At 37.6% G+C, this 23,111-nt stretch overlaps 1 protein-coding gene across 4 annotated transcripts in view; it reads left to right on the top strand.

The window, feature by feature from the left end:
• adgrb2.L (adhesion G protein-coupled receptor B2 L homeolog) overlaps positions 1-23,111 on the top strand; it is a 251,817-nt gene that overhangs the window by 145,223 nt on the left and 83,483 nt on the right. For all 4 annotated transcript variants that reach the window (XM_041582163.1, XM_018246749.2, XM_041582165.1 and 1 more), the window contains exons 3-4: positions 14,322-14,408; positions 20,977-21,141. In XM_041582163.1, the coding sequence (XP_041438097.1) occupies positions 14,322-14,408; positions 20,977-21,141 (252 nt within the window). The remainder of the gene's footprint in view (positions 1-14,321; positions 14,409-20,976; positions 21,142-23,111) is intronic.

Raw genomic sequence — 23,111 nt, forward strand, 5'->3', positions numbered from 1 at the left:
CTTATTTGCCTCTTTTATGTTCTGTCCTCTCCCCTCCCACAGCAAAATCGTTCTTTTTCCCTAAGTGTTCTGCTTGTAGCCAAAGACTGGCATTAACTATTCCAGGCATGAGCCCACAGGGGGTGCCCCAGTGGCACATTATATAAACACTAAGGTTAGCACTCACCAAGGTTGAAGGTACTGCTTTTTCCTACAAGTACTGTTGTGTTTAGTAGTTAGGACTGGGGTGGCAGGGCTAAAATGAGTAAATTCATTAAAAAAAAAAACCCTTTTGTTTTAAAATAGCCCCCTAACTCAATTGGCGCTTATATGTCTGCCTCTAGCTATCATAATATATTGACTAGCAGTAGCAATATTCTGTCATTTACATCTTAATAAATGGCCCCCACTGTACACACTTTAAGAAATGTGCTTGAAGAATAAATGGCCTTCCTCTTGAGATTTAAGTGCAAGCAAATGCTCCAATTGTACATTACAAAGAATCGTGGCAGGAAATACCGAAGACATTGTTTAAGGGTAATTAATCCTAATTTATCATTTTTATATAGTTTCTTTTAATTACCCTTGAGGATTGTGGGAAACAAATATGCCCTGCTGAAGAATTCTCTCCTTTCTGCATTTCTTCAAAGCTCTCACAACCAATATTCTTTAAAGCAGCGTGAGCAGCATTATCATATCAAGCCAAAAACCATTTCAGCAACAGCAGCGGGCACTTGTCATTTGGACATCCCACTGATTTAGATCCATTCAGCTGCTCAAGGTTTTGGTCTGTGCAAACAATGCAAACAAAACAGTTATGCAAAGGTTAAATGTGTTTTAATAATGCTGTTTTTTATGGATACCCTGGGGTTAAATGTGATGTAATCATGCTATTGTCTGTGCATTAAGATAGCCCCAAGCAACGGTGCAAGGGAAAATTCCTTCTCTGCATCTTCTATTCCCAAGCAACATTGTAGAGGTTAAAGTCTTTCTGTGCACATTGTAAACCCACGCAGCAGTGCAAAGGGCTTTGAATTAAAAGCCACTCCCCACCCCCCTCTACATATAGACACACACACACATTAGGTTTAGTGTCCTTGATGTGTCAGATAGTAAGCTCCTTGGGTCAGGGTCTTTCTTTATTTCCCTTCATTAATTGTGTTAATAATCCTGGATTGTACCCTTGTGGCTCTTTAAAATGTACTGTATATATTTTCTGACAACACAGCACAGTTTAAATTCAATTATACAATACCGTCTCAGTGCAGGGTTAAATGTTTTAAAGGACCAGTATCACTGGAAAAATAAAATACCCTAAATGCATCGAATATATGTGATTAAAAAAAATGACTATGAAAATCTTCATAGTCATACCCTAAATGCACACACATAGAGGCTGATCTACAGACACAGGTGCTAAATTACTTATCTTTGCATTAAAGGGGTGGTTTATCTTTAGGTTACCTTTCAGTGTGTTATAGAATGGCAAGTTCTAAGCATCTTTTTTGGTCTTCATTATTTATTTTTTGTAGTTTTTAGTAAATATTTGCTTCTTCTGACTCTCTCCAGCTTTCTAATGGGAGTCACTGACCCCATCTAAAAAACAAATGCTCTGTCAGTCTACAGATTGATTGTTATTGCTCTTATTCGAATCAATGCATGGTTGCTAGGGTAATTTGGACCTTAGCAACCAGATTGCTTAAATTGCATACTGGAAAGCTGCTGAATAAAAAGCTAAATAACACAAAATACACAAATAATAAAAAAAATGAAAACCAATTTTCAATTGTCTCAGAATATCACTCTCTACATCATGCTACAAGTTAATGCAAAGGTAATTTTGATTGTTTGCTACTGGCAACTGCACTGCACCTGTGTTTGAAAATGAGCCATAAAATGTTGCATTTTTTAAATTGTTTCCATATTTCAAGTGGGTATGAAATTTGTATTAAAAATGAGCGTCTCCTGGCAGGGCCTTTGGGGGCTGGTTGTGGCTATGTATTATCCAAGGCTCTGCTCATTGCCTCCATTCACCTTTTCATATTTCAGTAAAAATTGGTTGTGTTGCTTAATTTTCTTGAGATCAGTTTAGTTATTACCAGTGCCTGTTAGTGGTGATTATCATACCGGGGGAATGTAATAAAAGTTGGTAACGGAAAAACTATTTGCAATGCAAATTTTGCTTTGCGCGAATTTAATATAGCTTTTACGAACACGGAAACTGTTTAGCAACAGCTTCCGACAGTGGAAGACCGTTTGCGAATTTTATAGTTTACGCCAATGCGCAGTCAATGTAATAAAACTTCTTCTGAAAAAGTCGTTATGTTTGCTCCAAAAGATTACAACACCTTCAAGCACTTCTTAAGAGTGCGCAATTATAATTCGCAATGAAATAACAGTTTAAGGAACAATATTACACTGCGAGATGCGGATTTTTATTGTTATTGGTGCGAATTGTTTTGCTCTTTGTGACTTTAATTACATTCCCCCCGGTAGTGTCTTTTCTGGCTCTGAGCCACACAGCTTTTGATGAATAGTATACAAAGGAACAAGTAGTATGGTTATAGTCTTATGCTGTAGGAGGATTTCACGATGCTGAGGCCCCAAGTCTGTTGATAACCTAAATACCAGTAGCTAGGTCACTATAGCAACTAAAACTTAATATTTTGTTGCAATGTCCTAGAATGGTGATCTATGAAGCTTGTCTGTTAACATCTGGGAATTTCCTGGGCAGTGTTGCTATATAATGGTTGCATCCTGCCGAAGGCAAATAAATAATGAACATAACCTACAGAGCTATCAAAATAAATATATATATATATATATATATTAGGAATGCACCGAATCCAAGATTCAGTTCGGGATTCGGCCAGGATTCTGCCTTTTTGATCAGGATTCGGAATCGGAATCCTTCTGCCTGGCCGAACTGAATCCAAATCCTAATTTGCATATGTAAATTAGGGACGGTGAGGGAAATCGCGTGACTTTTTGTCACAAAACAAGGAAGTAAAAAAAAAAGTATTCCCCTTCCCACCCCTAATTTGCATATACAAATTAGGATTCAGTTTGGTATTCGACCAAATCTTTCGCTAAGGCAATTTTAAAGATGCATGAAGTACTTTTATATACTGTTGCCGTGAGTGCTTTCGTGGACTGCTATTAATATTTATGGTTAGCACCCGGCTGAGCCTTTGGGATTGGTGAGTGACGATTGAACTATGTGTGTGTGTGTGTGTGTGTGTGTGTATATATATATATATATATATATATATATATATATATATATATATATATATATATATATATATATATATATATATATATATATATATATATATATATATATATATATTACACAAAAGCCATGAATATCTTGTAAATTTTATCCTTATAAACGGTGAGTTCTGATGTCATCAGTTATAAACGGTGAGTTCTGATGTCATTTCTGTCACATGACTCACTGAAATTTGTGTATTATAATAAATAAAGTACCCCATGTTGCAAAATATGAGCATATTAGAAGTTACCTCGGAGTTCCATGACCTGTATAAAAATATACATATATGGTCATGGAACTCCTCGGTAACTTATAATATCCTTATATTTTACAAGAGGGGGTACTTTAGTCACTATATATATCTATATCTATATCTATATTTATATATAATAAAAGCAATTATAAAGCTTTGTAGGCATAGATAGTGCCTATTATATGAATACCCAATAAAAATTAAATACTCCTTGACTTGTTGAAACGAGATAATTTACCTTTGAAAAAGAGCAAAGAATTTTGGTTTATAGGTGGGCTTGCATACCTACTGCTATAGACCTGTATCATCCCCTGGCTCTGTAATTAAATGCTAGTGATGAGATGATAGTTCATGTACTTCATATTTAGCACTTGACACTGCTCTACTCTCTCTCTCTCTCTCTCTCTAAACCACATCATTTAAGTTAGAAAGACATTCAGAAATAAAATGCTACCCATGTAAATTTTGATCTGCTTTTACCATGTGTGGCATGCCAAATGGGCATTGTTATCACAATATTATTGTACTGCAATTTATAATTCTAACTTATTGACTGGAGAGAAGTATTTCTGCCTGTGAGGTCTGTACTGACATTACTTTGTTGATCTGTTCATTTAAAAACGACAGTATTGTTTTGGAACAGAAATACAGATCCCTGGTTATAGGGTCTATGTTTGGATATGAGAGACATTGGCCAGTTGTTCCTTTTCTGTGCCAGTCTGCTCTGTCAGGCATCACATTTCTTCTGTCTAGACACAAGATAGTGCTATTGGTCATCAACATCTGTAGAGCCACAGGTTAAAGTATACTTTCTAGGCTAAGATACCCTAGTGTAATACTGTATGTTTACTGCCTGGGGTGCTGATAGTCCTAAAAAATCTGGAGTCACATGCCCAGGTCTCATTAAGCACATGGAATGGAATGTGTGTCTACACTCTTTTGTAAGGGTATTTTAGTCCTTGCTGCTTGGGTATTTAAAGGGGTTGCTCACCTTTGAGTTAACTTTTCTCATGATGTAAAAACTGATATTCTGAGACAATTTGCAATTGTTTTCATTTTTGATTATTTGTACTTTTTGAGTTATTTTAGCTTTTTAATCAGCAGCTCTCAGGCTTTCATCAATCTAGTTGCTAGGGTCCAAACTGCCCTAGCAACCCTGCTTTGATTTGAATAAGAGACTGGAATATGAATAGAATTGAATAGAAAGATGAGTAATAAAAAGCGGCAATATATTATTGTTAACATGTATTTTTAGAGTGCCAACATATTGCACAGCACTGTATCAATAACAATAAATATGTAACCTTACAGAGTGTTAGTTTTCACATGGGGTTAATTTTGGATATTTGAGAACTTGAAAGATTCAGAAGTAAGAAGTAAAAGTAAAAATCAACTTAAAGGTGAAACACCCCTTTATGCTAAAAAAAATCTTGGAAGCAATATACTGTAGCTTTAGTTGCAAGCTGATGTCCCTGGCACAGGTATGGAACTTGCTATCCAGAATGCTCAAGACTGGGGGTTTCTGGATAAGAGATCTTTCTGTAATTTGGATCTACATACCTTAAGTCTACTAAAATATAATCTAAACATTAATTAAACCAAATAGGATTGATTTTGCTCAAATAAGGATTAATTACATCTTAGTTGGGATCAAGTACAAGATACTGTTTTATTATTTTTTTTAAAATGTGAATCATTTGATTATAATGAAGACTGTGGAAGATGGCCGTACCATAATTCAGAGCTTTCTGTATTAGGGTCAGACTGGGACAGAGGGACATCTGGAAAAAACCCAATGATACATGAGATAGGCGCAGGATGTTCCAAAACACATTATCAATATACTTTTGTGATCATGAGAAACTCCTGTCTATTCCTTTTGTCCTCTGATCCAACACTGCTGTTTACAACTAAACTAACCATAGCTGTTGATCATTGGTGTCTGTTTTTCTAATAAAGATCAATGTTGTCTCAGTGAAAGCTTTCTGAGTGGATGTAGGGAATGTAGATTTGTCTGTTCTGTGCCATTCTGCGGTCAAATGCTGCTTGCCTTGACTCTCCGTGCCAGAGGTGTTAACTGCAGGTGAATAGGAGGTCAGCCTTTATCTGAATGTCCGTATCAATCACTTGCAGTCATTTCCCCTGGGAGCTATGCTCCTCTGACAGTCTGTGATTGCAGCTGTCTGCCATCAGCTCTTGCCTTTCTCTTCCCTTTCTCTTCCCTTTCTCTGCTCCTATGTTTCATTATTAGCTGTGCACAGAGGGAGATAATTATTAAGTAAAGTCATTTAATGTCTACTTGAGGCAAAACCTGTGCCGAAAAATCTGATATCCAACATCATTTTCTTGCGACTTATAAAGACCTTTGGCCTTTATTGGCATGTCTTAAAACTGGGTTTGTTTAGTAACATTTTGCCATCTAATGATATTTATAATCACATTAATCTGCCTCTAGTCAGCCCAGACCTTTGTAGGCAAAGATAAATACACAGGAGATTGAAGGAGAATAAAAGCCCGGGACTACATAGATATCAGTATTCCAAAACAATCTGCAATCAGTTTTAATTTTTATTTTATATACATATTTTGTAATTCTAACACTCAGGCTTGGCATATCACCTACAGATGAAGCCACTTGGATTTGTGTGTTAAATGCGTCATGACTCTGGATTAATTGAAGAAACTGTGTGATCTAAAGTCATTTTAACTCATTTAATGCATTTAACCTTTTCATTAGCATTTCAAAGCACCATTGTTCACAATGAGGAATACTTTAATTAGATGGGATGCTGTGACGCAATTTTCTGTGTTAAATGGGATAAGTGGGCTATCTGAGTTTAGTTATTCTGTGTCAACACCAAACACCAACAAACCAAAGTGGCTGCATCTGATCAATCTGGTTGTCAGGGCTTAATTATCATAACAACCAAGTAGCAATTTGGAATGCCATGTAAGATCACTAGGATCACATGTCTGAATACATAGATAAGCCATTACAAATTAAAACAATTCACATCTGGGGCAGAAGTGCAAGAGCAGTAAGGGAAGCAAGTGTTCATGATTAAGTGCCTAAGTGCACGAAATGCGTAAGGCTTTGTGTACATCTATTGCCAAAATAAAGTCTGCAGATCCTTTACTTCACCTGTCCGTGGGATCTGTGAGTGCTTGCGGCTTTTTTCCTTGGTCTGATACCTCCGTAACTGTTCATGAACCAGGTCTGGCTGCACTTTGCACCTCATGTTGCATAAAAAAAACAAGAGTTTCTCCATGTGCCTTGCAAATAGGGTATACATTTATTATCTAAATCACAATAATAGCGGATTCACATACAATCACAAAGAATACACTTTTGAATCTATGAGCGACTTCTCTGCACTCAGTGGATCTGTTTATGTGCCGGTGACCCATGCCTATAGATTTGAAGGTTGTGGAAAGAAAGGCTGTATCTGGCAATGTTAGTTGGATCTGACATCTGGTAAACAGAGTCGTAGAACTGAATTGCTTACATTACATCCATTTTGCAACAAAACTGTGAGCCCCGGAGCTGCATCTGATTTCTCTAAGACTGTGACCTTCTGCATTGAGTCAATAAGATGCTGCTGTGTACCCATATGCACTTACTGAAACAGAACCTAAGGGTGAGCCTAGATGGCAAGATTAACAGTAGAATGCCCAAGAAAAATGCTGAAGTTTAAAGAAGGAGGATATATTAGGGAAAGGCTGTCTGCAGCCCTCCACGCTATGATGTCATCTTTTTAATTTAATCTGCCCTTCAGATATGAATAATATTTTATAACCAGCCCAGAAGCTAGGAGTATAAGGCCATAGTATAACAAAGGCCAAGCAAACAAAACCAATTCAGCTAGCATATAGTCCATGTGTTTATCTGCAGCATACTGCTAGCCCAAGGCAGTGCTATAGTTATTATTTATTTCTTACATTAAAACCTTAAATAGACCTTTTAGCCCACTAAGGCCTCATTTTCACAAATACCTCCATTTTCAGCTATTGTATACTGACAAAATGAATGTTAGCAACATCTAAATTGCTTTCACTGAAATACCGGTTTATTAAATATCCATCTATGTATGGCATGAGATAGGGCAGAGTGGTTCTTTGACAGGGCGCCCAGCCTTAGAGAGTGCCAGAAAATATCCTTGGGAAACATGCATTTTGCATATTATTATACTGTGGGATAATTATTGGTTCTTTTTTGGATTCATGCCAGAGGTACCTAACCTGTGACTCTTCAGCTGTTGCCGAATTACAGCTTTCCAGACCCCACCAGGAGCCTGTTATTGGTAGGAAATGCTGGGAGGTACAGATTTTTCCAACAATTGATGAATGACTGGCTACAGATCATTGGTTTTATTTTGGATGACTGAAGGCTTCAGAGTTTTTCCCCTTTGTCAGATCCAATTCTGTTTCACAGGTTCCTGTGCTATTCAGTACAGTCTACAGTGCGGGAATTAGTTATACACTGAATCCCGGATTCGGTTTGGGATTTGGCCGAATCCAAGCTATTTTTATCAGTATTTGTATTCAGCCAAATCCAAGAGCCTGGCCAAAACCTATATTAACTTTAATAACATTTACAGAGATGAAGAAGCGTAAGCGAAAAAACATAGAAAATAGAAATTAATTGGAAAAGTGTTATTTCTGATGAACTATCTGAAAACAACAGTGTTTGAAGGTGACCTACCTTTTAAGTTATTTCAGTAGAAGAACATGAATACTAGTGGGAATTTTGAAAACATATTTAAAGTTATGCACAATAAAACAACTTTTGTTTTGAGTTTCCCTTCTTATTACACATCTATGATGCTGAGAGTTGTGCTTCACTGACAGATTGAAAACCATTGGATGGAAATAATGTGCTAAGCCGAGAAGGCGCTCTATGGAGATACATATTCAAAGAGGGAAAATGTCACACTATCAATTCTGCATGAGTGATATATGATCTAATTGTTGGATTCTAATGTATGTTACTTGTATGACAGAATAGGTTGCATGCAGAAATGAAGCGTGTGAATGTTCCATGAGGTCTGCTTGCGAGCTCAAATGGCGTGTGTCCATGTTCCATAACAGAATGTAGTGTGCCTATGTGCTGGGGTGAAGCATGGGTAGCATTTAAATGCATAAATGGAGCTGTATGTATGAATGGAGTGTGTACAGAGTATAATGTAGTGGACTGTATGATTAAAAAGGAATAGGTGTGTGCTTATATTGTGTGATAGAATGGATTGTATGTACATTTGTATGCTGGAGAGTGAGTGTGAATATGCAGTGTGATGCATCACCATTGTGTATGTGCTGGATGTTTTGATGTGCTGAGCTATATAAATAATGTAGTAAATATCTACATTACCACGTTATCATCTTTTTAAAACGATTAATTTGCTTCTTAGCTAGAGGTTGAGCACTGGCTCACTCGACCTTTCCATGTCCTTTATATGTTCTCATCCCTTCTCTTTTGTCATTTTGTTATATGTATGATTTACTGTACCTATGTATAAATACTGTGTATATATTAAACTCATGCTGCCACTGACATGGATAATCCCCATGCAGCAGCCTCCTACTGTGCATGTACAGTAGTGTGGGAAGAAAGAGATTTCAGAGCTATGGTGGAATGCATTGGGGAAGAGTGTGTGTGTGTGCGTTGGAAGGCGGTGACTGGTGTTCAGAACACACAGAGTCCTTTCTATTCTTTCAGGATCTCTTAGATGCTGAGAGCCTGGTTACCAGAGCAACCTAAGGATGTGAGAGGCATGTGTGCAGGGGGGAAGGAACAACATGACAACCTGAGTCTTGCTGAGAGTTTGGGGAAGTGACAAGACCACCCAGATGCACTCCCATTAGAATGGTGCAATGTCTGGCACTGACACTAAGTTCTCCACCTGCCATGACCCTTCCTGGTTTTGATGTATCAAATGGACATAGTATTTGCATAGAGGAAATTGTTTAACGTAATGCATTTTTTTTGAATATTCATTCATTGAAACTGTAGAGTCCTCCCTCTTTTTTTCTTTTCCTCCTTCTATAACATATCCTGCTTAACTGGTAGCTCCTAATCATACAGTGATGGGCAATGTAAAAAATAACCACAAGTTATAAAGGCTCTGCTTTACGACTACCCTAACCAGCAGGCTGGAGTTTATACTTTTGAAATCATGTAAACCCATTGAGATTTTTTAGCACTGTAGTCAACCTTTCCCTGCTAGGTGTCATACTGGGGTGGGGGTCCTTGGCAGGTTAAAGAAAGGAGAGCTCTGACATTTTTCATGCCTGCGGGCCTAGTGTTCATTGACTTTTGAAAATGTTGTAAAATAAAGTTGCTTTCCTAGCTTTTGTGGTCGATTCACTTGTATTAATATTTTATTACTTATCTCCCTGTTTTGCCTTTTATTTCTTTTTGCATTCTGACTATTACCTGACTTGTAAGTTTTATGACCCTAGGCAATCTTTGACTAGATTTCCCTGTCCTTCATTTATATTATTTGACTTCTTCTCAAACACATCAATATGGCAGAATTGTAGTTACAGTTGTCCTTGTGTAATTTGAACTTTGCAACTTATTTTCCAACTGTGATTAGTCACCTACAATGAATGGCCTTGAAACCATGCCACGTTAAATGGGAAGTTCCCCTTCCAAACACTTTTTTTTTTTTTTTTAGTTCAATTGGTTTCAGACTGTACATCAGAAATATACTTTTTTTCAATTACTTTTTTTTTTTTAATGTTTTTTAAAAAACTAAGTTTAAAGTTGAATGTTCCTGTCTCTGGTGTTTCAGTCTGGCAGCTCAGTAATTCAGGTGCAGAATCTAAACTGTTTCAATTTTGCAACATTGAGTCCATACATTTCTCAGCAGCATCTCTGCAGTATTAGCAACTATTGTATCTAATCTAACAACTGCCTGTAACGAAACCCAGAAATTCTGCTCTGAAGGGACAAAGATAATGTATCAACTGCATGTATCCATTTAGAACAGTTTACAGGGTCGTTGACCCCCCTTCCAGAGCTGCTTTAGAAGGTGAAAAATAACACTTTACACTTCAATATTAGAAAAAGCGTCGCACATAGAAAATACAAAGTAATTGGAAAAGGTTGTTATTTCTGAAAACAACTAAGTGTTTGAAGGTGGACTACCCTTTAAGTTATTTCAGCAGCAGAACATGAATATTGGTGGAAGCAAAAAAAATGACTCTAAAAATTGTAAAATATATGCATGTAAACAAGGAATAGGACCTTTACAATATGATAATGAAAAGCATATAAAATAAACTAAAGTAAAAACAGCAACTACAGTGAGACTTTTGTTAATACCATGGGTACCTTATGGCTCATTAGCTTGATTAGCTTTGCTGACACTTTATAAATATATGTTAACAATAATAACTACTGCAAAAAAAATTCTGTCTTTCTTCACTTCTATGATTCTTCAACAGGTATCCCCTCTCAGCAGCAAAGTATCTAGGGGTCAGTCATGAGCTTCTAATAACATGGGGGGGGGGGGATGAGCTGAAATTTTAACTATGATTGGCCCAGAATTGAATTAACTAAACATATTCTTTTTAGCAAATAATTCACAGTGCATATAATCACATTTGGATCAGCCTGATTTGGCTGATTCCAGCAAACAGCTGCTCATACAGCAAACCAGGCCAAGAAAACAGATCTATATTCTTAACAAGATAATAGACAGCTTTATTATTTCCCCCTTTCCCCAAACTGTGGTGAGCTCTACTTTAACTTTCAGAAATAATACTCCGAGGGACCGAAATACTTTTGGATAAGATACTGTATGTTTCTCTATTTAGATATACACCAGTTATAGCCCCATTACTTGACATACATAAACAAGTATATCATATACAAAACAAATATATACTTGGATACTAGCTAATGCTGTGTATCATAGTAAGGTCCTGGAAGAATGAATTAGCTGATGAAAGTGATATGGCAGCACTTGCCCATAAGCCTGATTGCCTATTTAGGGAAGATCCATGTAGTTGATCCGTGTAGTTGATATTCCAACAGCATTACGGTAGTCAGTGCAGCAGGTTTTGTCAATATCATCTTCAATAAAATGCTGTGCTTTTTTATTACTCTATTTGTTAAACCAGGTTTTCTATTTTGTGTTTGCTATTCTAAAGACTCCAGAGTGTTGCTCCTAGTGTGGCTGTAAATCATAGTAAGAGAGTCCAGAGATATCACAGAACAATGTAACAAAAGATTTCAAAACGTCATATTTACAGCTCAGGTTGAAGCATTTGAGCTTGTTGCTCCCACACAGCAAAAAGCTGATTTAGTGCTTTGAGGGACAATCAGAGAAACCTCTTAGAAATATAAAATATATCCAGTGTAGGATTGATTCCTGTCTAGTAAGAAGTATTTATAGCAAAGCTTTCCAGCCTGTGGCCATTGTTGTTCTTCTGAAACCCCCAATATTCCCTTGCAGTTGTACAGTGTAGTTCAAAAGTCAAAAGGCAGAGTTTGATTTTTATTATACGTGCATTTGCAATCTGTGGCTGTCCAGTAGTTGTAGGCGAATCTATGCTGTTTCACTTTGCTGAAAAAATTCACAAATTTACCGCATAATTCACAAAATGCATTGAAGTCAATGGGTGTCAAAATAATTGTCAATTTTGACACAAGCGACATTAAATGCATTAAAGTCAATGGGCATCTGAATAATTTTTACACGCAACAATTTTGACGCACAGATTTTTCAACAGTGAAGTCGTCGCAGTTTTGTAAATTAATTGGCTTGTGGCAAAAAGTGGAAATTCGCCAATAAATTAGTGTCTACCGAATTTATTCACTCATCACTACTATTGCAGAACTACAATTGCTCTGACGTCTGCCAGGATGTCAGGGAGTTATGGTTCTCAAAGGGTTACATGGCCAGACATTGCAAATCACTGACTTACATGACACAAACATACATTTAAAGATAGTCAGCACAATCCGTATTCCAATATAGATTCCCAGTAATTAATTTAATAGGAAAGTGAGTAAAGCAAAGTTCAAAGTGAAAGACACCGTTAGAATCCTTGATCATGTGTATAAGTAGGCAATGAGACAGCGCAAGTGTGTTTCACCAGATATAGGAGTAGGTTTGCAGCAAGAGGCTTGGTTTGAAGCTATAAATATAGGAGGAACTGTGGGTGCATTTATATACTGTACGTTACCCACAATAATTCCCTTCTGCTAATGAACAAAAGAAATGGTGATATATTAGCATTGTCAGATACTGGATTTTGGCAGGAATGTCTATTGAATAGCATTGCTGTAGATAGGGAACAAGTCAGGCCAAGGAACCATTTATAGTGCAGCTAATTGATTTAACCACTTCATGCAGAGACCTGCGTTTCATTGTGGAAGGTTTGATTGTGTGCCATGCACTGTATTGTACAAAAGCAGAGAACAGACCTGTCACTGTGCCCTTGCTAGTACCAAAATTGAGAAGATGATTTTCATCCCACACTATCACTGCAGGAAATCTTAGAAAGTCCTAGAGATGTTCAGCAGTATGATTTTATTTTCAGCCTCCCAATGGAAGCCGTATCATACATATTTAATCACAAAAAGATTACATCCAGAAGGGAAAATGGCTTATATTTCGTGCCATGATACTTTTTTTTGCTTCTGTGTTGAAGAAAAAACCATGCTGCCGGAGCTATATGTGGGGTAAAATGCATTTTATAAGCAGGAAACTTAATTAAGAAAGAAATGTATTTTTGGTAATTGACAGTGCGGCAAACTGTTTAAGAAGCAAATGCAGTATTTTTCGCATTTCTCTACCATAGCTTAAAACCTGCTGTTGGTAAGACAAAAAGTATGTTGCCTACTTAACTTAATTAATTTATTCCAGACATATGAAGTACAGTACTTCAGGATTCACTAACTGCAGAATTTATAAACCAATTGATACTGTAAAATGTCTTGTCTTAGAGTTTGGTTTGACCATGTGTACCATACATGTATAGTGGGTTACATGTAGGCTGCTGTTATTCCATTCTCTGCTTAACTTACTGCTCTTTTCTTTTTGTTTCTATTATTCTGCCTCTGGCCATCCTTTCATTCAACAGGCTGTTATGCTCTTTCTCGGTTTTCTCGGGTCTCTTATTTCCCCCTTTTCATTTGTGTCTTCTCAAAGTCTTTCTACTCATTTATGCTTGGTACTCTTCTTCCTCCTATGCTGTTTTAATGATCTTTATAAGTGTCTACGCTTCTGCTTCTTCAATCATTCTTCTCTCTTACTTCTGCTCTTACCTTCTCTACCAACCTTTATCCACTTCACCATCGATTCTGTTCTCCCCATCTCTACCAATCACCCAATTTACTCTATTCCCCTCCCCTTCCTCCCCTGCCCCTCTCCCTCTTTCACACCTCTGCTCTTCTATTACATTTATTTGTCCCTTTCCAACCATTTACTTACCCTTAATTTCCATGAACCCTATATAGCCATCCCTAATATAAATTCAACTCCTCTGCCTTTACCTTCCAAATTGCACTTTGCACACTGCTTCTGTGTTCGTCAATGACCCCCCAATGTTTTCTTGAGAGATGGGAACAAGGGCAAATGGACTTACTTATTTCACTGATCATAACATATTTAAACCTTTCGGCTATTTTTTAAACTGAACATTTGTTTTGCTATGTACGATTAAAGTAACTTGGGAGTGTACATAAACAGTTCAGACACTGTAAATAAAGAAAAACCCGTTGCAAAAATAATAGCTGGAATCAAATCTATTTGACCTTTGCTTTTGTAACCACTCAATCATATCATTCTTGTATTCAAGGTGAGGATGAACTGGAGGAGAATCAGAAGGTCAAAACCCAAAGACCAAGGTCAGCAGATGAACCAGCCATATACATGGCACAGACAGGTGAGTATCCAGTTGCAACTATGGCCAAATCATAATAAATAGCATGTGATCTAAAAAAGCCTAAACAAACTTTATATTATGTCCATGTTTCATCTTCAAATCTAAAATAGATTAGAAATATTATATATATTGTAGAGCAGGAGATCCGGCACTCACGAAATGGAGGTCTGGCGTGCCTGGGTGCAGTCCAGGTTCAGTAACATCAATTAGGTATAGAAAAGATCGCACCCGCAGGACTTATTCTTTAACAAAGTAGATTTATTGTGAATATCATCTATTCACAATAAATCTACTTTGTTAAAGAATAAGTCCTGCGGGTGCGATCTTTTCTATACCTAATATATATATATATATATATATATATATATATATATATATATATATATATATATATATATATATATATATATATATATATATATATATATATATATAAAAACACTTAATATGGGTATTTTTGGTTTTCAACGTCATTATTGAATATATTATGCAGAATCAACATAGCATGGGAGATGTGGTTGCAACTAATACATTTTATAAATTGAAAAATTACAAATACCATAGCCATATGTCATAAAAGTTACTAAAGTAAGCTAAATCCAGTTTTTTTTATGTGACAGCTAGGTATTATATGAGTGAACGTTTTTTACTCATGTACTCATGTACAGTTTCTGCATGCAGTCTGTTGTAAAATACTGGTGTCATTTTTATCTGGAGCCCTCCACAGCCCTCCTCCTGTCTATCCAATGAGCTGTCTTAAAAAAAATTACTTAACCATAATGTAATTTGCCTTTTCATTGACTTCAATGTGTTCCAAAAAGTATTTCTTGAGGCAAAGCATGAATTTAGTTTTCCTTTTTTTGTAAGTGAGAGAGAGAGACTACAATTTTCTGATTCAGGTTTCTTTTGCCCATGTGAGCCTCTAGAGGATACAATCCATTAAACGCCAAGTAACTAAATATTTCTCCATATTAATGGCAATTTCACACAAGGTGACTTATGCTGTGTCAAGTAAATGCCAAATTCACCCTCATTGTGACAAATTTGCCTCCGTGGACACTCCCTTCATAATGCAGCTTGGCACATCATCTCAGCCATGCTCCCGGAGAGGTCACAGAGCCATACTAACGGCTCTTTCCTCTGCAACCCTAAATAATAGCATGGAGACACACAGCGACTGAAAGAGAGGAAGAGAATGTTTAGAGATCTTTATTAAAAGGACATGCATATGTTATTAGATTACTCTACATGCAAGTATGGTGACTTTTAAGTACATAGGCTCAAAGCCAAGAGGGCAGACGTTCTTACACAAAAGAAAAATATCCGTGGGCATACTGTAGCTTGTTTTATCTAGGGGTGTAGGAGGCATCAGCTATATCAGTGATCCCCAACCAGTAGCTCATGAGCAACATGTTGCTCTCCAAACTCTTGGATGTTGCTCTCAGTGTCCTCAAAGCAGGGGCTTATTTTTGAATTCCAGGCTTGCAAGCAAGCTTTAATTGCATAAAAACTAAGTATAGTGCCAAGTAGAGCCTCTTGTAGGCTGCCAGTCCACATAGGGGCTACCAAATAGCCAATCACAGCCCTTATTTGGCACCCCAAGGGACTTTTTCATGCTTGTGTTGCTCCCCAACTCTTTTTACAGTTGAATGTGGCTCACAGGTAAAAAAGGTTGGGGACCCCTGAGCTATATAATTGGTTAGTGAAGCCCCACATAAGGGTTCCATAGGTGGAGAATAATTAAAATTAAGGGAGAGTTAGCTTACCTAAAAATAACCAGCTGCTATAAAGTAATACAAATGTGTTCTTCAACGCAATGCCTTCTGTTGGTGGCTTTAAAACAAATAGGTAAATACACTAGCAATCCAGAGAGAAGATTCATCCCTATAGGAGAAGTTCCTTATAGCTGGCCATAGATGTAAAGATTTTTAAAAGATCTTTTCGTTATCGTGAGACCACGATTATCTCGAAACGAGCGTTTAAATGTACGATTTGTCCATCAACTAAAAAGACCATTTCAGGCGATATTGCCAGGGCCGATCAATTTTTTGACAGATGTCGGACGAAAGATCGTAAGATGCCCGATCGTTTGATTTCCACCAACCTCACGATTGGTCGGATTGCACTGAAATCGACCGTTCACCAACGAAAAATCTTTGCGTCTATGGGGACCTTTCCACTAGTGACCATAAGGAATTTGATTCTTCTCATATTGCAGGCCAGCTGCTATATGCTTAAAGAATCTACCCACAGGGACCTTACAGACACCAGAACCTCTTTACAGAAACCTCTTTACCTGATACCTCCTAGACTAGGTCAAGCTCATACCTATTATATAATCGTTTCCTGACTTAATTATTGCCTCCCTGCAGCCTTCTATTTATGTCCATGATAGGTGAAATAGTGGTAGATCTAACAAAAGTCAGGTAAAGTATATTAGGTTGTTGTCATTGAACAACATCTCTGGCCAAGTCTTGTAATTGCATGATATTATAGCTAAAAAGCAGCAGAAGACATACAATGTAATTAAAGGTGCAAACTGAATCAAGTTTAGTAACTGACTGCATCTAGATAGCTGGTAGCGTTCTGTAGCCAGCTTTTTGAAAATCAAATAACTTGTGGGTTGCCATAGGTTACTAGACTTTGGCAAAGATTTAAATAGTACCCTCCCCCATATGTAATAAAAGGCACACAATTTACCCATGTACTGTACCCAGAGCAGCCAATAAGATCTTTGCTTTTGAACAGGTGACCAGGTAATGCTACCTTCTAAATAGCTGCTATAATAACTAGACCTGAAGCAGACTTTGCTCCTTTTATTACATAACTCCACTTGTGTCTTTGGTAAGTATTTAGCCTCTTTAGAATGTTGGCCTCCAGAAACAGAACTGTAAAAAAATTATAATATTATTATAATCTGCTTAGTGTTCACCTGCTATGTGATGGAACATCACTGGATAACACCCAGGAATATACTGGCGCATTATAAATAAATGAGTATAATAAAAATAATGGTGAGATTAATTGATAGATCGTTGCGGAAAGGTTCGCTTCAGCATTACTGCTGCAATAACAGGGTGGTTAGAAGCTGAAACATTTCTGATGGATTACTATAAAACTGACATCTAGTTCTCCGCCAACCTCCCCTGCTCTTTTAGTCTGCCATCTAAAAAATGGGCTGCCACATTTCTAACCTCCTGAGGTGGTTGCCTGCATGCTTCCAGAATCCCATCATTTCTTTGCATAAATATTTCTATATATACATTTTTTTTTTCCTGCTTTGGAGCTGCTCCTTTGATATCAAGATTAGGGGAAACACGATCTTGCCACCACTTGTTAAGGGTTACAACATAAATGTCCCCCAACTGTATGCCAGTCGTCTCTTTTCATTTGTAGAATGCTTATGTTTATGTAATTTTGTTTCTAAATGTTTACTAGAAAGAGGGTGAGAGAAAAACGAGCTATTTATTCAACAGTTCAGGCTTATTTATTCAGCATTTTCCTGGTTGTGATTCCATCACGAAGTGGTCCCGGCCCTTCTGATTTATGAGTCCACTTCCAGTATTCGCCTGGAGATTGATGAAGTCCAAGGGCGCTTATGACAGAAACCATCTGAAAGGGAAAAAGAGCTGCTTATATGAATATTTATGCGGCTGCTAATAATGCCCTTATGCCAGTGCATTGTGTGAGTGTGTTTTGTGTGTTTGTGTGCGGCTGCATACACTTCTGTTCTCAGAGACTCAATATATTCCACCCACGGAAGGAGGGGTCCATATCCATTGTTTTACCCTTTGGCAAATCCTTTGCCTTTGTTGTTTGATTTTTCTCTTCCCCGGAACTTTTGCAGTGACTAGGTCAGGTTTGTTTAAGAGCCGATGCAGATTTACAAGTAGACGTCTCTTCAGTCCCAGGGGGCTATAAAGGAGAATGAAAGAAAGATAAGTGCTATAGTAGCTTGTTGCTCTATGAAAGGAGGCAAACCATATGCTTGAAAAGGATAATGATATTGAACAGAACTCCTGTTTGTTAGATTAAACATTGTTTTGCCCTGCAGATGTTTTCATGGACCCTTATATAAAAACAATGCACATGAAATCTGTGTTTAGCAGTGATGTCAGCCTCTATCAGAGGATGCTGGGGTTTGCAGCTGTTAGAGCTGGATACAGATAGGCTTGGCATGACTGATCTAGAGAACTGGTCAGGTTAAGAATATCATGTATATGCTTGTTACTTACTTTTTTGCATACTAACAGAAATGTTAAACAGTCATCAAGTGCGTAAAATGTTATATATGGTAATGTTACACTTGCATCTGGTCCTTTGTTGAAAAGTTTGTTCCTGAAGGTGGCCCTGCTCTTAGAATGCTATCTAAACTCAAAGCCTTATTAGCCTAGGGATTGAGACCCGAAAATTGATTCCCATGTTTAGGGTTGGTCCAGTAGTGTCAGTAGATATTACTGGGCCCCACAGCAAATTATTTTTCAGGCCCCCAAAATGTTAAGAAGATATTTTTTTTACCAATATTTATTGGATTAGGGCCTCATAGGGCCCCCCCCTGCACCGCAGGGTCTGCTTCCTCTATAGTTATGCCCCTGGGTAGGTCGCTCAGATCCCCTTAAATACAGTGATATGTCCTCCTGCAATACTGGAAAACTATACCCCCCAAACAATGTAGGTCTCTATAAAAAGATATCACATAAAACAGCTCATATGTAAAACCCTGCTTCATGTAAATAAACCATTTTCATAATAATATACTTTTCTAGTAGTACTGTATGTGATATTGTGTAATCATAAATAGAAAATTGGCATTTTAAAAAATAAGGGCCGCCTCCTGGGATCATAACATTCACGGTGCACACAAACAAACCAAACAAACCATACATTTTAGGTCACATGAGCCAATTAACAGACAGAGTTCTGTCTTTTGCTTCAACACTTCTTCCTATTACAGTTAGAGTTGTAGTATTTCTGGTCAGGTGATCTCTGAGGCAGCACAGAGACCATCACAAAATGGTGGCTCAAGGAAAGAGATGTAAAAGGGCAATATTTACTTAAATATATAGACCAGTTAGGTAAGATTCTTTAATATGCCACTTAATATGATGTAAACTATCTGTTGCTTAAGTGTTCATTTTAGTAGTATAGTTTTCCTTTAAACATTTATATTAAACATTAACATTGTACCCAATTACATCTCACCCTCCTGAAAACCAGACACATCCTTGTGTCTGCCAATTAAACTATTACTCTACATCTTCACGTGCCAGTGGAAGTAAGATTGAGAAATATATAGATTGCATCGTGCGCAGTGTATGTAATAAAACATCTTAGTGAAAAATAGTTATTTTTGCACAAAAAGAGTATGGCACCTTTATGCAGGCCTTAAAAGTGTGCTGTGTAAAATTAAATTCAATTTAATACCTGTCTATTGAAAATAAATTAATTTTAGTTCTTATTATGCAATTTCTTTCTGTTTATTGTCTGTGTTTTATTATATTTTCCCTATAGACACAAATAACATGGTGTAGCCATAAGTGTACCCATTCACAATGGTTAGGGCATTAACGCTAGTCATGTGTGGGTCAACAAAGAGTTAACCATCACCCGATACAACCCATCTGCTCCCAACACGCACCCAACCCTCCTAGTTCTGATGACCCTCAAGGGGCAGGACGGAGCATGTGCAAGCCTATACATACAGACTGTGTGGCAGAATCACGTGCCAGGTAGGCTGATGGTAGGTTTGACCTGAACCTGCCCACAAAGCATGTGTGACTGCCTGCCCAAACTGCTAGACCCATGGGTAAACCTGTGGGCCCTACAGATTTTGGCCCAGCCCGCATATCACTAAAATCCATACTGTAAGTGTAAGACTTAATTTGTGCTCCAAGAGCAAGGGTTATAGTTTAGTTTTAAAGAGCTTGAGGGATAGTTGCTTACTGATACATTCAGGAAGGGCCACTGTATTTTTTTCTTCTCCTTCACCCTACCCCCTATGCCGCTGCTGCCCTCCCTGCTTTTTAGTGAAAAAACATATAAAATAGCAGCACATTCCACTATGGTAGTCTGCTTGTGCAATTAGTAATACTTTTAATTTATGTCATGATCTTACTGGCATGTCTGGAGTTCATGGAGTGCTCATTGGCTATTTTCCAGTGATCTTACTGGCCTGCGTGGAGTTAATGAAGTACTTATTGGTCATTTCTACAGTGATTGTACTGGCACAGCTGGGGTTTATATGCACATTATCCATTTTACTTAGGCATTATTTTGGCACATCTGGGGTTAATATGGTGATTATTCATGTTCTGTAGTAATTGTACTCGCATGCCTGGGTTATGTTTTTTGTAAAATGGGCTGGTGTTTGTAGTGTGGCCTAAACGTGGGTGTGGTCAGAATAATTTTTAAAGCAATGCACAACGCAGGATAAAGGGGACTACAAATATTAATTTTGGCCCATAAAAAAAGACCATTCTTGGATTTTATTTCAACCTGTGTGTTTAGAACAGTTGACTAATATAAAGATTAACTCTCCTCTTCTTTTTCTGATATTTCTTTAATCCAGGAGACCCAGCAGCTGAAGGCTGGTCAATGTGGGGAGTCTGCTCCATGACATGTGGTCAAGGTATACAAACTCGGACGCGTTCTTGTGTATCTTCACCGTATGGGACTCTGTGCAGTGGCCCTCTGAGGGAGACTCGCACCTGCAACAACACCGCCACCTGCCCAGGTACCTACAAATCATTTCTAATGTTTATGTGATCTTTTAAGACCTTGTTAACTGCAGATATTTAAGTGGTGTTTGCGCCTTTAATCTTTGCTATTAGATTTCAAACTCCCAAACATGAAAGGGAGTGATAAAACAGGTAATAAAACAGGGCCTGCTGTATAATGTATTTGATTTTTGCATGATATTATTTTTCAACAGCTACACAGCACCTTGCTTATTTTTTTGTCTCAAATCTAGGTCAGTATTGCTTGATCTGTATTTAGCCAGAACCTTCTGACTACCTGAATTTGTGTGTGTGGGTTTCCAGAGGTCATGTAATAATTACTCGCCTTTCTTTTTCCTCAAGATAATGGCGTTGCTATTTTGATTCTTTTATAAATTAAATTCCAACTTGAAAAACATAGGTTTGAACAGGGTAGTTCTTATGTTTCACAGGACATTTTGTGCATTGCACTGGTATGGAATTGTGGTCCATAATTGGGGCTCCAAATCTATTAGTGTTACTGTAACAAGATTCCTGTATCACTGAGTTTTTACTGCCACTACTAGCAACTGTCATTTACATGCCCCATATACCATAGTTATAGAGTTATGAGTAATTATTGTAAGCCTTTTATAATTAGAGTGTCTATGATTTACTGTCCAATAGGAAGATATGTTTCTCTGTCCGCAGTAAGGGCTTTTGAAATATGACAACCAGGCTTGGAAATATAAATAACTATTCTTAAAGATAACCGTTTTTAATATATGAATATATATGAATATATATATATATAGCTAAATATAATGTAGATGGCAGCCTTACATATCCATAACATATATTTACTTATTTAAAGGACCAGTAACATAAAAAAAACATTTGGTTTTTATAACACAAAACGAAATCAGATTTAGAAGTCAGAAGCCAAGCAACTTAACTGCGCCACACAAGTGAGGCTATGAAATATCAAATTTTTCTCTTCAGATGATAATAGTACAAAAATCATGTATATTCTTAAGAGAATAAATAATATTGTGAAATTTAATATTGAATGCAACATGTTAAGGTTATTATGTTTTCTTCTGAGTTGCACTGGAAAATTTTACGCTTCTTCATTATTGTCTTTGGTAAACCTTCTTGCTTGGTAGCCTAGACAACCTGACATTAATACAACTGTGTATGGTTCTAATATCCTTTGTCACTGTATTGATATAATGCAGGTGCTTGGCAAGTAGATCGTTATAAGTGAAAAAGAAATAAACACTCCAGTGTGTAGCTGGTCACAGATGCATTTACATTTATATGTTGTACTGGGAACTATCCATACTGACCTCTGATTTATTTGTTGTGTTTATGTGAAGAATTGCTAAGATTGGGGGGAGATGTTTGTAACACCTATTTGGGCTGCATAGCACACAAATAGTTAAACTGTCCAGCTAGCAGTAGAAGCATGGGTTACACGCGACTTCACACAACAGGGTCAGGGCCTTCGCCATGTGGAAGTGTTCCCTCTATGGTGTAGTGCAACTACATCCCCCCAGGCTACTGTGCATACAACAAAAGATGGGCGCCAGGAGGTTCTTGCAATAAAACAGAAAACGGTTTATTTAACTATGCACAAGGCAAGTGACCACAGGTTTAGTACTCACGCAGGAGCTGAGGCAATAGCACATTTCTCACACAGAGCTGCAGGCATTAGGCATTTCTCACAGAGGAAAGGTCTCCATTAGGCATTTGCAGTATTCACACACATTCCATCCTGGAAGTTGTCAGGAAAGCAGCTTCTACCCTACAGTCCCTCTTCACTGAGGTCCCTGACTGGAGGCAACACATAAAGCCTCTGGGAAGCTACTCCCTTACTGCAAATCCTTGTTGGAGCTTCAGCTGCTCTTTCTCTCTCACCTCTCTGCCTTTCTCTCCTAGAGAGACTATAACAAGTCTGCCCTAGTGCAACTATTCCTCATTCACGGGGTTACCTGGTCCCCGACTT

The sequence above is a fragment of the Xenopus laevis genome, chromosome 2L (assembly GCF_017654675.1).
Source record: "Xenopus laevis strain J_2021 chromosome 2L, Xenopus_laevis_v10.1, whole genome shotgun sequence".
Classification (NCBI taxonomy): Eukaryota; Metazoa; Chordata; class Amphibia; order Anura; family Pipidae; genus Xenopus; species Xenopus laevis.